The sequence below is a fragment of the Amyelois transitella genome, chromosome 13 (genome assembly GCF_032362555.1).
Source record: "Amyelois transitella isolate CPQ chromosome 13, ilAmyTran1.1, whole genome shotgun sequence".
Classification (NCBI taxonomy): Eukaryota; Metazoa; Arthropoda; class Insecta; order Lepidoptera; family Pyralidae; genus Amyelois; species Amyelois transitella.
The window spans coordinates 2349764-2366364 of NC_083516.1; the positions used below are offsets into that span (position 1 = coordinate 2349764).

The 16601-nt window shown below is 34.8% G+C and overlaps 2 protein-coding genes across 3 annotated transcripts; both read left to right on the plus strand.

Annotated features, from left to right (window-relative positions):
- The first annotated feature begins 403 nt into the window (after positions 1–403).
- Positions 404–8212, plus strand: LOC106137902 (sarcolemmal membrane-associated protein). Of its 2 annotated transcripts, XM_060947544.1 has the most exons (12): positions 404–608; positions 696–807; positions 1694–1825; positions 2172–2230; positions 2427–2586; positions 3005–3173; positions 3486–3668; positions 3983–4130; positions 4610–4880; positions 5064–5395; positions 5912–6008; positions 6374–8212. In XM_060947544.1, exons 1-12 carry the CDS (start codon positions 575–577, stop codon positions 6561–6563), a joined length of 1887 nt encoding a protein of 628 aa, XP_060803527.1. In that variant the 5' UTR covers positions 404–574; the 3' UTR covers positions 6564–8212. The 2 variants fall into 2 exon arrangements, with proteins under 2 accessions (XP_060803527.1, XP_060803526.1); XM_060947543.1 differs by lacking the exons at positions 4610–4880; positions 5064–5395.
- Positions 8213–14372: 6160 nt separating this feature from the next.
- Positions 14373–16455, plus strand: LOC106137899 (uncharacterized). Its single transcript, XM_060947322.1, has 3 exons — positions 14373–14509; positions 14903–14998; positions 15337–16455. Exons 1-3 carry the CDS (start codon positions 14429–14431, stop codon positions 16378–16380), a joined length of 1221 nt encoding a protein of 406 aa, XP_060803305.1. The 5' UTR covers positions 14373–14428; the 3' UTR covers positions 16381–16455.
- The last annotated feature ends 146 nt before the right edge of the window (positions 16456–16601 follow it).

The window sequence follows — 16601 nt, forward strand, 5'->3', positions numbered from 1 at the left end:
GTAACGAATAAAATAAAATAATTTCTAAACGACATTGTTTGTTTTAGTAAGTATATTTTAATTTCAATTCCTTTAATTACTTGTCTATTCAAAGATAAAAGCACAAACGTTATAATCACAAAGGTTTCACGTAAAAATTATTATGCTGTTTTGAGTCAAGGAATCCGCTCCAAGCTCAAACGTCTTATTATTAATCTCCCCATTTTCCGTCTACAGCAAGATTGTTTATATAAACATCACATCACATTTCACACAATTTATTCATTTAAATGAATATCATAATTAGTTATAATAAATTATTCGTTAATGTAATTTATTTTTGCCGCTATTATTTTCGATATTTTTATAGTAGTTCGATAAAAATATCGATAGTTCGCTTTCACGACACTACGGATAATGAACCATAAACATAAACCGTTTCTATTGGTGACTATTTTTGTACCTTGTTCTAGCGTAACGAATTTATTTAGATTTTAGGCTAATGAAAAATAAACAATTTGGCCGTTAACACACGCGTGTTGCAATAAATGGTGTTAAATAAATAAAGAGGTACATTAATCTTAAGAAATTCAATATGAATATCGATATGGACGCATCGAACAGTGATGGTGAGAAAATTTTCTTTTAAAAACCTCAGCATGTGGTCTTGATTCGTAATTGTATCAGTTTAAATCTATATTAATATATAATTTCAGAGTACTTCGTGACCGCATTACAAATATTTGACTACTGTGGGGCAGATAGTTCGGGCACATTACGAGTTGATGCGCTCATGGACAAATTCGCTCCTTTCGTTAAAACTAACAAGTTAGTATTATTGTGTCCTTAATGACATATACTTAAGTGTCTTAGAACTTCAGAACTTTAACTTCTCAACTGCCTAAGTACTGATCAGTGCACTGGCCACAATAGCCTAAGCTCTAATCAGCGCTCGCCCTACCGGCCACGTTTTTTATTTTATTTGCATTACTATAAGTTTGGAAATACTCCTTTCTCGCTCAAAAAATTGATTTCCCGCGGCAGATGCGGGTGTAAATCGGATCGCGGGTTTGGCAGCTCAGATGTTAATTTTAACTTATCTTCTAGTGAATACATAGGTCTACTTACTTTACATGTACATCAAGGGAAAAAATTCAACTAGAAAATTCATTCAATAGAAATTTTTAAGATTATAACTTCATTCTATCACTAAGCCAAACAGCTGAGCGTGGCCTATCAGTCTTTTCAAGACTGGTGGCTCTGTCTACCCCGCTAGGGATATAGACGTGATCATATGTATGTATAACTTCATTGCCTGTCTTTGTTACTACTGTAACTTGGTCGAAGGCAGACTCCCTATTCCTTCCAATTTTCCCCAGGGAAAAGAAAGGATGAGGGATGTTTTCAAAGGACTGCAAAGCCATGTTTAGCTTTATGATGGGATTGATATTCAAAAAGCAACAGGTTGCTAGCTCATTGCCTACATTAGGAATCCCAATTTATTAGCCTATCCCCTAAGTAATAAGTGGGTAAAAAATTCAAAAGGATGACGTGAATTTGTTTAACATAGAAGCTTCCCTATAAAAATTGTTTCTCTTAACATTATTTCTGTTCTATATATGCTGGGGAAAGAAAGTATGCAGGAAAATGTAGGAAGACAAGAATATGCTTGTATCTATTAATATAGTATTCCATGTAAAAAAAATTTTTGCAGGTCGGAATATAGCCATCTCAGATCAATTTTAGACCCAGAGCATGACAACCCAGAAATAAATGTGAGCAAGCTCGCAAAAGCTTTGAATAAGTACAGTGAAACTCAGAAAGCTAAAGTTGACCATGATGAAAGGTATTTATTGCTTTGATAACTATATTTTCTTAAAATGTTTTTTTTTAAAGTAGGAATGTGTTAATAATTTGTCTGTTTTATGAAGGGTTTTAAGCAGATTAAAAGTTTTAAATAAAATTTGCATAAGGCTCTTGATCAAAAATATCAGTATACCTATTCTGATCTTTGAAATTATTATGATATCTGTCCTCAAGTCAAGACATAAATAGACGCTTAGACTAAAAGCTACTGATTTTTTTATGTGAACTGTTTGTTATGTGGACTGACCAAGAACAGTATACAATTTTTTGGATAAAATATTTATTAAAATAAAAATTTAATCTCATATGAAACATTTTGTTTTCAGTTTTAATTTGAAAAGTGGACAAGCACCACAGGATTCCGATTCGGGAATATCTACAGATGGTAAGAAGATTGTTTTAAAAACTTATTTGAATTTGTTAGGATTAATATGTAAGTTTATAAAACAAATGTACCAGTATTTTGAAAGGCGACCAGTTTATTTTCAATAAAAATTTGGATAAAAACAATATCTACTTGATAATATGGTACAGATGAATAAATGAATGAATGTCATTGGTAACTAAACCTGTCCTTTCAGCCGGCTACCAACTATTAGAAGACCTACAATGTGAGCTACGAGAGAAGGCCCGCCTGGCTCGAGAGCTGCGCAGCCAGTTAGAGTTCACTGACAGACACCATGAAGAAGCCCTGGCTGCCTTGTCTGCCGAGAACGAACAGCTTCGGGCACATCTCAACATGTAAGTTTCTGAAATGCACAAGAACTTGCTTCATTGAAGATTAACATGTTTTCTCTACATTACTCATGATTTGCATATGTACTTTATCATGTAGAATATTTTGGAATTCCTTTTTTAGTGCCAGTTTAATGTGAGTTGTTGTTTTATTTTATAGAGAAATAAATTTTAAATACTATTTTTGCGCGGGGCGTCACTCCCGTGGGTAATCCAGAAAAAGTACTCTATGCCACTCCCAAAGGGCTATTGTATTTGTTGGCACAAATACAATTCCGTGAAAACAGTCCAGTAGTTTATTTGTTATAAACATACAAATCTTTATTAATAGTAAGATAGATTAGACAAGTTGTTGCTATAACTTATATTTTTTGAATAATTTCCAAAAACCTGTAGAAAGACTAAGATAAACTTATTGTTCCAGTCTTCGCGAAGAAAACGCGACGTTACCCGAAGTCCGTCGCGACTATGAAGAGGCGTGTGAGCGACTGTCCACCTGCGAACTGGCTTTGGCTGACTCCAGACGAGAACTGGACTCCTACAAGAAACGCTCCAAAGTGCTGCACGAACAAGTTGCCACGTTGGAAAATGAGGTATTATAAGTTTACATCATTCTAGTGTTTGCTATGATAATGAGATGTTACCTGACGTCAGTCGCGACTACGAAGAAACTGAAATTTTGCATAGGTTCCTTATGTAGTCTATAGGTGTACTAAGAGAGGATTTCCCGGAATTCCCTCGGGAACCGATATCAACGGGGTTTCACGCGGGCTGACCCGCTAGGTTACTCTACTTGGTAAATCATTATTTCACAGCCATCTTAACTCGTTAAATCAGCTGGTTGCGTATGCAGAGCGCTTGTGACCCTTCTGCAAAACACTTACCAACAATTCCATTTCCCACAGAAACTGACCCTACAAGAACAACTGAGCAAATCTAAGGACGAGTGCCACCGCATCAACGAGATGTATGCCAGCAGGCAGTCCTCGCTTCTAGAACAGAATGATAGTCTGAAGACCGAACATGCCGACCTTACCGCGAGGTTACAGGACCAGGAGGAGTTCATGCAGCAGATGATCAAGGAGAAGGTGGGATTCCCTTCATTAACCCTCGCTTCTAGAACAAAACAATAGTCTGAAGACTGAGATGACCTCAAGCCAGGCTGCAACCAGTAGTTTTCATTAGTTTTGAATCCTCTACTTTTTTAATAGCTATTAAGTGTTATTTAAATCGTTTATCTTAATCAAAGTAAAAGTGAAATAAATAATATAAAAAGAATGGATAGGAACATGATGGGTGTTTGTATGCTATGTTATCTCTTATAATCTTCGTTCTATCGTAATCAGAAATACAAGACTGAATAGGAAATTATAGTCAATACTAATCATGTTTATATTTCCAGGTTCTACTAGAGATGGAGCTAAAAGATCTCCTGAACAAGTCTAACCACACCGCCTTGCGCATGGACCACTCTATAGACATCAGCTACACTGAGGACCAAATGCTGACAGCGCTCGATAGTCTCAACTCTGACACTAGATTCTCACAAGGTAAAGTTTTTTTTACATATTTTGTATTAAAAATTACCATTACTGAGTGACTGACATTGACAGACAACGCCAGCCCATATCACTGGGTATAGAGACTTGAAATTTGGTAAATAGATTTCTTATGTTATGTAGGGAAGCGTTTAAAGAAGGAAGATTTCTCTGATATTAACGGATTTTATAGTTAGTTTAATTTAACTTCCCAGTTTTGTTAGTCGAAGGGCTCAGTAATGATCGACATCTATAGTCATTTTTAAAATTTTCCATCTGCTACGCATGGCATCGTCTTCCTGGGATCATTCCATATATTGCCTATCATATATTTCCGTATTTATTATAATGTGTACTTATGCCAAATCGGGGAGCCAAACAAACATCGGTACCTTAACGCTTTTTAACTAACCCACTATTCTCTATGTTCTACTAACTAAATATATCGCTTGTATATATGCTCCTGCTTCACCTAACCATATTTATTTTAGACAACCGCTTGTTAGACGAAGAGTCCTTCCTAAACGCTTTGCGAGAAGACCAGGGTCGTGCAACCAACATGTCGTTGTTTGACGAAATACGCCTTAGCTTCTACAACAGGTCTAGAGTTAACAACACAGATTGCAATATCACTTGCGACAGGCTTGATAGAAGTTTTGACACTTCTATGACTAATAAAAGCACTCAGACAGAAAATGACGAAAATGATAAAGATTTAGTCGAAAATGTTAAGGATACAACTAACAGCATAACTGAAACAGAATGTGATATTAATTTCAATAATAACAATGTTACGGAACATGATGTTGATATAAATTTAAATAATAATGCTAAGGATAATTCTAAAAGTGATATAAGCACGCAAACTCTTAATATTAAAAATAATAAAGATAAATATTGTCAATGTGTTATTTCTGATAAAGTTTTAACTGCTGCTAGTCAGACGGATGTTAATATAAATAATAATATAGAAATTTGCACGAAATGTGTCGATTATGAAATGTTGATAAAACATACTGTGAAAGTTGAAAAGGACGCGACACGATATTTCAACGCGGTGACGTCTTTGGAGAATGACTTAGAGAAATGTGAAAATAATTTGGATGTGTTGCAAAAAGTCGTTGTTGATGGTGAAGAACGAAACTGTTCGTTAAGAGATGCTATTAAAGATTTGCAAGCTAAGCTGTCTGTGTTAGAAGGTGCTTGTGAGAAACAGCTGAAAAAGATAGCTAGTTTGTGCGGTGAGACGTGCGTTACTGGAAGCCAAACTGATTATGGTAATGATTCGCTTCATTTGTATAAAGTAGTATGTGTAGTTTCATTGTCGGTGGCAGGAATTCTCCGGTGGTGGGCAGTATTACTAATATTTTGGATAGAAATAGTTATATTTTGCAGTAAGGACTCTGGTAATAAGAAGTAATCTTAACTTTAGATAATAGAAACAGTTATAATAGTTCTGCCTTGTATGTTTTAAAGCATGTTTAGTTGTAGACAATTAGTAACTTGTTATAACCAAATTTAAGTTTTTACCAATAGCGATAGCTGCAACAATTTTGTAGAAATTCTCTCAGACAACTGTAATTCACACTCTTAAAAAAGAAAATATTTGTATTTTTGTATGTTTGTAATGAATAAACTCAACTATTTTCTGGAATTTCCCATGAGAGTGAAGCTCCGCGTAAAGCTAAAATAAAGAAGTACTTCGCAAAAAAAAAAACAATTTTAAAAATTTTTACAGGATGTAACACCCAAGTTAGTCCGCTTAAATAAAAATCAATTTCTTGTCTCAATAGATACCGCTTCAACTGGCACTCAAGTAGAGATTCCCTGCCACGAGTGCGTAAAACGGAACGTCGCCGCGCCGCAGAAGAGCTTCAGAAGATATTTATGGTGGGTACAACGCATACATACAACATATAGTCACGTCTGTATCCCTTTGCGGGGTAGATAGAGCCAACAGACTTGAAACAACTGAAAGGCCATGTTCATCTGTCAGTATTTAAGAATCGTTGAGTTAGTATCACGTAACATAAGTTTTCCCAAATATATTTTACTTAAGGAATTCAGATTGGAACCAAATCAACGATCATGGTTACACTATCCAACCACATAAATCAATTATTTTTCATACATTCAAATTAATGTACATAATTCAGAGAAAAGTAGTTCACATTGTATTTCTATAACTACACTACTATGTACTTATAAAATGTGTCAATCTAGCAATTCTCATATTCTTCAGTCTTTAATTACAGGGAGCCCCTAAAGAGTCTGTTTCAAATATTCGCCGTCATCTGCTTCGTGTGCGCCGTGTGGCTGCTGTACGGCGTGGCGCGGCGGCGCGGCGGCTGTGCGCGCGCGCCGCTGGCCGGGCGCTGGCCGGCCGCGCAGGACCTCGTGGACTTGTTGCTGAGGGTCGACTATGTGGCTGAGGTGCCTATGTGAGATTACAGTTCTCGAAAAAAAAAAATAATGAAGAATATCATTACGGAAACAAAATGTGTGTTATAGTGAAACAAAAGCAGAAATCTTTGTCAAAAAAAAAAAACAATATTCCTACTTACTACAAAACGTATACAATGTGTTCTGTGTAATGGAAAAACGAATTACAACATAAGTTTTGTAGCACACAAAGATAATAAAATTTAAGTAACCTATTGGCCATTTTGATAAAATTCAGTTTGTTTCGGCATGATAAAAGTAAAACTTTATTCTATGTGTTCAGTGAAAACATAGCCAACATAACAACTTTTGTTTGTACAATAAGCTACAGTCAATATAATATAGCAATACTAAGATGCAAGTGAGAAAAAGCCAAATAATTGTGCTTCCTATGTGTAACACTAAATTTAGTTTACTGCAATAGTTATAACTTAATTTTATATATTTATAGGAAAATATTATTAGTTAGAATATTGTAGATTTATTCTCGACACATGTTATAAGGCTTGTGTTATTATCTTATAATTGTTTAATTTCATATATATTTTAATTCACATTTTTATATGATCAATATAAAAAAAATTAAGTTTAAAATTGCTTGAATGAAACAATCTCAAATTCTTTCTTTCAATACTTATTCTTATTTCAGTGCTTTTAAAATGTTTGATAATTGTCAATTTACTTACCTACTTAAGAATTTTATGAATCAATGTGTAAAATTCCAAAAAATAAGTGCATTTATGTATAGAAATAATCAGTAACACTTACGACGAGAAAAAAAAATCTGTGATAGGATAGTGCCAGTTAATTAGAATACATACTTTTAATTAGAATTTTACCCAATTAAGAAAACGTACATTCGTTTCGAATTTAAAAAGTGTTGTGACAAAAATTATATGACCAAAAATTATTATTAAAATTTATAATGAATATGATAAGCCAATTTTCTAATTTTATACGAATCCCTTATATTAGATAATTTAAATTCCAAATTATTTTCGAATAAAGTTTTTTTAACATTTGACTAACTTTGTATTTATTTTTGCATTTAAAGTTTTAATAATATGAGCAAGACTCGCGTAGACATTAGTTGTATTCGTATGTATTAATAAACAAAATACTGAAGTTACTGACGATTCATAACTATTATATTAGTGCCTTCACATTTCGAACAGTATTATCAGTTGAGAATTATTAGCTTTTAAAGCTGTTCCATCATACTCCATAAATAGAATTAAGAGTGAATTGCACCGTGTTACTATTACGATAAAATTACAAGCTGTCAAATCCTCGATTACAAAATACACTATTTGTTACCGCGAGTGTCAAAGATGTGCAATTCACACTTATGTAAGGTGTATCTAATTGTAATTTTATCAGCAATTGTATTAACTTTGCTACATATTCGCAGTAATTTTGCTTTATATTTATTATTGTCCAATAGAGAAATGTTACATATTTATGCATGTTTACTAGTCTGTAATTGATAACTAGAGATTATGTTTTTGATAACAGTTCCTTTTAAATGTGTCGCATTTTTATACTTAATTTCTCATACGAATGTAAGTAATTTTAATATCTGCTCATTAGGAGTTAATTGTGAGCGTATTTATGTGTCTTTTTTGTGTTAAAATGTATGTATCTGAGAAATAAACGAGATCTGATAATTTCATATTTTTTATTCAATATTACTCCTATACCTACACATTACATAGTTTATATTATAAATTAATCAACTTAAAAAAAACAAAAAAATATTGTGCAATTCCTAGTTTTAATTAAATCATTAAATTTATTTCAATATAATTTAAGTTGCACACAAAATTTTCAACAGATCTATACTAATATTATAAAGCTGAAGAGTTTGTTTTGTTTGTTTGTTTGTTTAAACGCGCTAATCTCAGAAACTACTGAACCGATTTGAATAATTCTTTCACTGTTAGATAGTCTATTTATCGAGGAAGGCTATAGGCTACATTTTATCCCGGATTTCCTACGGGAAACGTCAACAATGCAGGTGAAAGTTGAATGAGTCGGCCATCTGCGAGCTTTCCACGCGAACGCTGCGCAAACCAACAAAGATATAGTAAAACAATGTACTAAAGATGTGAAGTACTCATTTTTTGCCACAAAAAAGTCCGCGAGAGCATATATCTATCTCTTAAGGTTTACTTACAGTAACCACTTTTATGTTCAATTTTTAAGATTATTTTTTCAATATAAACATAAGTTATTTTGAAACCAATTTTCTTTAATTCAGTATTAATCCTTGTCCAAATAAATATGTTTATTACTTTCGGCTTTTCATGTAGACTAAAATTGCCATTTACAGTATATAAATCAGACGAATAGGTTTTGAGATATAGTCGTTATAAGCAATTTGCAGCGAAACATTTAATATGGCGAACCAGCGTTCTTTCTAATACGCGTGACCGCCTGACCGAGAAATAAATATGATGCCCAAAATAACTATTCCACGCAGACGAAGTCGCGGGCACAGCTAGTTGTATTATAATGGCACATTTTCTAGAAAAGAAAATCTTTTCATTTTCAAAAGGTCAACAAGTCAAAGACCACAGATATAGTTATTGTAAGCAGGCAAGGAAAGTAAACCATGTAGGTAATCAAAATAATTTTATGAATAGAAAATTACTTATTATTAGTTAGGTACCAACTAAAAAAATGTCTCAATAAAAAATAAACACATCAAATATCAATGAAGCATATCCCATTGACTCCCACAACCCTATATTATCCTTTTACGAAACCGGTAATCTCCCAACAAAGACCCTTCAAGGTGTCCCGTGCACACAAAAGATTTGCCAACTGAGAAATTGGAACGGGAACAATTCCCAAGAAGTTTTTTTTTGTCCTTGGGTCAGTCTGGAGAGGGGCATAAAAATCGATTGATGATTAATACGTTCATAGGACTATACCTACTAGATTTATGATGATCACTTTGTGATCACTTATCTTGCTAAAATACCTACTTAGTAAGTTTTTTGTCGGACTTTTTAAATTTGTTCCGTTTAAAAAATTAGTTAACTATTATTTTTAGTTTTTGCGCTAAAACAGCTGAACAAATTTTTAATGACTATGTGTAGTACATACAAACATAGTCACGTCTATATTCCTTGCGGGGTATACTATACAGAGTCAACAGTCTTGAAAAAACTTTTCGGCTATTTAGCTTAATGATAGAATGAGATTAAAATAGTGATAGGTTGCTAGCTCATCGCCTTAAAAAAAAGAATTGGAAGTTTATAAGCCTATCCCTTAGTAGCATTTTACGACATCCAGGGAAAAGTGATAGGTTGGTCCTTTTTTTTGTGCACTGGTTTCTACAACTCCCTATGAAGATATAATACCTACTTACAGATGCTTAATAAACTATAAAATGCATAAAAGTATACCTAAGTATCAATTTACTTTTATAATACGTAGCCAAGCTAACCCTACAAAATGAATTTTCGAATGAAATAACGACTTTACAACCATAGTTTAACGTTTAGAATTAAATGTACGGGTGTTGTATAGGGGTCGAATGGTGCACCTGTCAAGCTTCGAGCTGATACGGCACCGTGGGAATTTCAAACTATTTTTTTAGGAACAACTCAACATTGATGTGAATTTGACATTTTGTGTGTATGAGGTAGCCTTTTTTATATCTTGTATCGTGTTCTTTTTGAGTTAATAAAAAATAAGTTCTAGGTAGTTAGAAATGATTAAACTATGAATAGCTGTGTTAATAATAAAATGTTTGTGGTCAATTAAACTAGGTCAAGTAGTTTTTAGATAATTACAAATGTTGTAAAAAAATAAAATGTTCACGGGGTCTAGTTTGCGACGACTTAACTAGTATTAAGTTCTAAAAGTTCAGATGTGTAGCTTTACAATTAAATATTTGTTAAATAAAATAAAAATAAAATAAAAATCGTTTATTTTCAGACAACAAAAGTCCATAGATTTGTTAGTAAAACTTAACCTAAGTTAGTTACTTACCTAAAATACTTACCTAAAAGCCTTATTATTAATTTGTAATCCTTTAATAATTTCGTCCCTTCATTTAGATATATATATCCCTTCATTCATGTAAATAATTCATTTCTAAAACACAAAAACTTCCTTTTTCATTGGCTAAAAAAAATTTCAAACTTTCAAAGTTATTTCCTGATATGCAGTTTTTGGAAATATAAGTACTTATTTGTCCACGCCATAATCTTATTGGCATAACATCGGAAAATAATTCTCACGTATTAAATAATATGTATAAATATTTGTCTATCAATCACAGATTCACTACAAAGGAGTTTTTGTGGCTGCGTCCGCCGCGATCCGGAAACCGCCCCGGATGTCAGCGGTTTTTTCCTTTGCCACGTTGCTTCTAATAAAAAAAAGGAGTTGATACGAGGGCGCGAGTTTTTGTGCCACCTGTCCTCTTGGGAAATATTGGACGGAAGTAAAGTGGTCCAGATTTTTATTTGGGAAGAATATAATCACGCAACTTATCAAAAAGAACTTACTAACAAGCAATAAATAACTATTTATACTTAGATATAAAAAAATATATATTGTAAATCTATGCAATATCAATTTATAAAATAAATAATTGAATACTTATGTAAATATAAGTATCTAAGAGTATTTATAAATTTAGTAGATTTTCAGCCAATCGTTCCACAGAACAGATATAGGCGCGACTTTCATCTGCCATAGGGCCAAAGATATAAAACACGTCTTTAACCCGTACGGGGTAGACAGAGCCAACCGTCTTTAAAAGACTAAGGCTATGATCAGTTGTAGGTATGGCCGTCTGACATCTAATGACCCTCCGCATAATCCGATTCAACAGAGAAAGAACCTTGTATCCAAAGCTTTCTTTTTTTTTAACGAACTATACACCACCCTTTGCTATTACATACTACCAAACAAAGAATGTATCAAAACTCTTGTATCTAAAAAGCAAATCTGTGTACAGCTGACCGCTATAGGTATGCGTAAGAGATTAATCGACTCTTCCGCCAAGAAGGGACGCAATAAATTACATCCTTCATCCCGAAGAGGAAGGAAGTGGCTCCGTTATTCCCACGCCTCCGGGCTTACAATTGGATCGTGTGAATGAACCTTTTTTTACTCTTACTTTCGGTCCAATTATCGCTAAATAGTATTTAAGGTTTTTTAATTAAAAAATGATTCTTATCATAAAAGGTAACTACCTACCTTTGTCACTTAAATGCCGTGTGGTTCTCGGCACAAATAGAAAAAAGAATAGGACAACTCCATCTCTTCCCCATGAATGTCGTAAAAGGCGACTAAGGGATTGGCTTATAAACTTGGGATTCTTCTTTTAGGCGATGGGCTAGCAACCTGTCACTATTTGAATTTCAATTGTATCATTAAGCCAAACAGCTGAACGTGGCCTTTCTGTCTTTTCAAGACTGCTCTGTCTACCCCGCAAGGGATATGGACGTGATGATATGTACGTATGTATGCATCACTAAAATTACAAAAAAAAAATAGTTTTAATAAAAACAAAAATATCTTTCCCATCACAGTTTGCAGGTCACTTTCAAATGATAAATGAATACGAATCAACTCCCGTCTGACCTCCATGGCTCAGGAGACCTAATTCAACTTTGGAACTCTGGCCATAGATGTTGGAAGCTGATAATGGCCCCAAATGCATCATTAAATTATATAATAACGTCCGAAACAAAAGTTCCCACCAACTACCCTCATTAACACATCAGCGACATTATGACATCCAACGCTTATTGGCTCCATCACGCGATCTCGTCACACATCATGAACAATACAGACAAACATACACATTGTGTTGTTAATTTATAACAAAACATCCAAATTTTAACCTTAGACGGTTCGACATAAGAGTTGTGAAAAGTTTAAGCAGCTGTTTAAATAACTTTGATAACGTATCGTCCTGACAAAATTGTTTCGGCAGTTCTATAAGCGAAAAAAATCTCTTATTTTCTCACAAATAAGGTCCATTAAGGTTTAAGGATAGCGATAATAAATACCGTGGGAGAAAGCAGTAGCATGCTAATTAAATATTAATATAATGCATGAAGGCATGTATTTTAAAGGTCGCATGAATGGACACCTGGTTCTGAAGGGGCAACGGCATTTACGCAGTCTCGGTTTTGTACTGTATTTATTATAGCGGTGCATACATACATACATACTTATCTTTTAATTAGGTAAACATTGGTTACCAATTTTTATAAAGGTATTGTAGAGATTTAATAGTTTTGTAACGCATCGCTCATAAAGGAAAGTACTTATATTTCATCTTACTTAGATTTTGATGAAATTCGTCGAAACAGCATACTTTTCTTCCGAAAAACCCCGGGCCCTGGTCTAGTAGATTTATTAAGCAATAAAAAACTAAGTGGTCATGTCTTCTTTGTAATAATTAATATAAGATACTAACTCTTAGAGAAGCCTACCGCAAGCGACAAACTTAAAATTAATTTGGTACCTACCCTATCTTATAATTTTTATTTTAATAATTAAGAATTAAAATATATGTATGTGTGTAATTAATACGTAAGTTAGTTTTTCACTTTGCATGATTCACGCATGTGAATCATGCAAAGTGCAAAGCATTCCCAAGTTTAAATTATTTAGGTACAACTAAGTAGCACATGAAGACCTTGTTACCTGCGTATTGAAATGAAACTAATATTGCAACAAAATTGCAACACCTCATATGCAAACCCAAATTTACCCGACCGTACCAGCCCTTGCACCTTGGAACATTCCCACACACCGTGAGAATATTCCACACCCCTGTTCATAAAGTACCATATTTATCCACCAACAAATCCACGATAAAAACTCAAAACTTAATGTCCACACCCTTCACGCTACACCGCACGTATGAAGTATCGAATTTATCCATCAAGGTGTGCGAACAAAAAATACGGTACTTCATGGAAAGTTGCGAAGTCATCAAGTACGGAGTTTCGTGTGTTGGGTGATGGGGAAATCAACACGGTTATTGATGTGCGCGCACGGTTCTGCATTCCCATACACAGGATAAGGGAACGGCGGATGTAGCTTCACTCTAAGCGGGACCATTTTATATTATTAGATTGATTTGTATTATTTTAGTTGTATTTTAATTTGTTCTTTTTTTGTATTTACAGACTTATTATAGTATTAGTTAAAAAGAATGGAAAACATTTTTGTCCGCTTTTTAAAGCTTTTGTCTTATTTGTCTTAAAGCCTATGTTCATTCTAATCAGTCAATTTTAAAAATCTTTTACTAATTTATAAAATCATTATTGTTCCGAAGACATCCCTGCATACATACGTACTTATAAACACTTTGCACTTTATATATTTTTATAAAACAAAATTTTGTCTAAAGATACATACTTAGAAGTGTTAAGTAATTAACTTACCAGAGCTTTTAGTATAAAACGTTTACGACTATCGGTTATAATTTCTTAATACTTCAATAATTATTAAAATAAATTTATACACATTAATTATACATTTTAAAAGTACCAAAAATTTTTTCTTCCTAAGACATTCAAAACGTTTCCTTAACAGAATCAAACCTAAACATCTACGGCTGTCACCACACCACTACACCACACGCTCCATTCAATGTCCCCTAAGAGAGCGAGAGGGAACGAAAACAAAACATTCCGATACAGTTCCCACCGCAAAATCCCATGCGCTAGAGCGAGACGGCACCATTTTACACCTTCGATTTTCAAACAGGATGAATACGGGAAGAAGTGCATTAATGAATTTTGCTGTACGTTCCCATCGTAAGTTTTATCATTCCGTGGCTAGGAGCCGAAGTGTTAAGACGTGTGTAGTGAAACTTTTCAAGGATGCCGTGCAGTGAAGATGACGATTCCCAAACTGGGTTCTCTGAACCGACCCAGGGGATGTCGAAGGCTGAGCTGAGGAAGGTCAGTGTTGGAAACTGTGCCGTGGTGCAATTCGATTTGCGGAAACATTGTGAAATATAATGGAATGCAAAAGTATTAAATTTTTGGCAAATTTATATTTTTGGGAAAATATTGTACCTACCTGCCTACTTACGACTGTGAAGTGTTTTAGTATAGAAATGAGATTTTTTATATTTTTCCAAAAAGTATCTAACGTGTTATTGTAGTAGTATCTATATCTACGCAATTCGTGCCCAAAATGGTTTAAAAAGTTTTTAATGTTAAATGACTAGGTACATTTTAATGAAATCGAAGTATATAAAATCTGAAATGAAATTATTAATATCCATAAACCGGTTGTATAAAAGTGATGTGAAATTACCTATTTTCACTTACCAAATTACGTTTCCACAGACGAACAAACCAATAATGGAGAAGAAGCGGCGCGCGCGCATCAATCATTGCCTGAACGAGCTTAAAGAGCTCCTGTTGGATAAAACCGATAAAGACGTGAGTGATTTGATTAACGTGATTGTTATGATTGATTTGTTTGCATCGGAGATGGACCACACACGCTAGAAGTTCTAACAAGAGTCTTATTAGAATTATTTTATGTGATTTAATACTTTAAAATATTAAAGCGTTTACTTAAAACTATTAATCACAGTTTATTAATTATTTATACAGAATTTCCAAGCTACTCGTATTTACAGAGTTGTCAGTGAAAAGAGAAGTAGCTTGAAATTATAAATAAAAAATATAAAAGAGTTGCTTTATATTTACCCCACTTAAACTATGTGCGTCTTATTGAAGAGGAAACCTAACTCAATATTTTCCCATCATTTCAGCCGGCCCGCCACTCCAAGCTGGAGAAGGCTGACATCCTCGAGTTGACCGTGAAGCACCTTCAGAAGCTGCAGCGTCAGCAGCTGGCAGCCGCCATCGCTGCCGACCCCGCCGTCCTCCACCGCTTCAAGGCCGGCTTCGGAGACTGCGCAGTAGAAGTCCGACGCTACCTATCCCGCCTCGCCAGCGTCCCCACAGGCCTCCGCCACAGGTTAGGCAACCATCTCAACTCCTGCATCGATGGAATCCAAAGATTACATCCCGTCCCTGACTACCCACCTTTAGTACCAGACCCGCTCAGAATGGACGATAGACCGAGCGCGTTCCATTTCGTGAGAAACCTTAAACCAACTAGTCCGCCATTAAGTCCTCTATCTTGCGACTCCGCGTGCGATTCTTCAACGGAACTAGAGACCCCACCGCGACCCGTCCAGAAATTTCCCTTCCCCACTCCCCCGAGCAGATCAGCCTCAGATCAGGACTCCAGCCCCGAAACTCAGAAACCCACGGTCTCATCCACGACGATATCCCCAGAAACGTTAAAGCAAGAGGCGTTACGGAACAAGAAATACATGGAGCCGCTATCAATCATAATAGACGTAGAAAATTACAAAATCGGTATAGACGCGTCGCCGAAACGAGCTGTCGACTATTCCATGAGGCATAAACTAAAAAGACCTATGGTTGAAATTTCTGGGCCAGCACCAAAGGTTATAAGAATAGAAGCCGAAAAGACCGCAACGATTCCAGAGAAGGTTTACGAAAGGAGATCTCCTGAGAAAGTTTCGGCTTTCAGAAGAGTACCTGAAAAGAAGTTAACGATACCGGAAAGCATACCGGCCGTTTTGGAGAGACCTAGTTATGACAGGCTAGTGAAAAGTGAGATTCCAAGGACTGTTATAAGTCACACTGCGATGTCGCTAGCTCTGCCTTCAAGTGTCAAAGATCAAGTGAAGGTTGAAGTTAAAGAAGAGGTTGATACACGCTCAAAGTCCCCAGAGCAAGGCACGTCCAGCTCTAGCACAGAGATGTGGAGACCTTGGTGATGTGGTGGAGAATATTTTGTTTGTTTATATACCTGATAGTGAAGAGCTTTAAGTATTTACCAGTATGGTATACCCACGTTTATATTGTTAAGATATTAAAATTATTTTAAATTTTTTGTGTGGTTTTTTTATAATGACAATATTGCATAGGTTTAATACTAAAGTAAGTCTTTCGACATTCCTTCACATTACATACCTACATAGAATTACGCCTTTTCCCG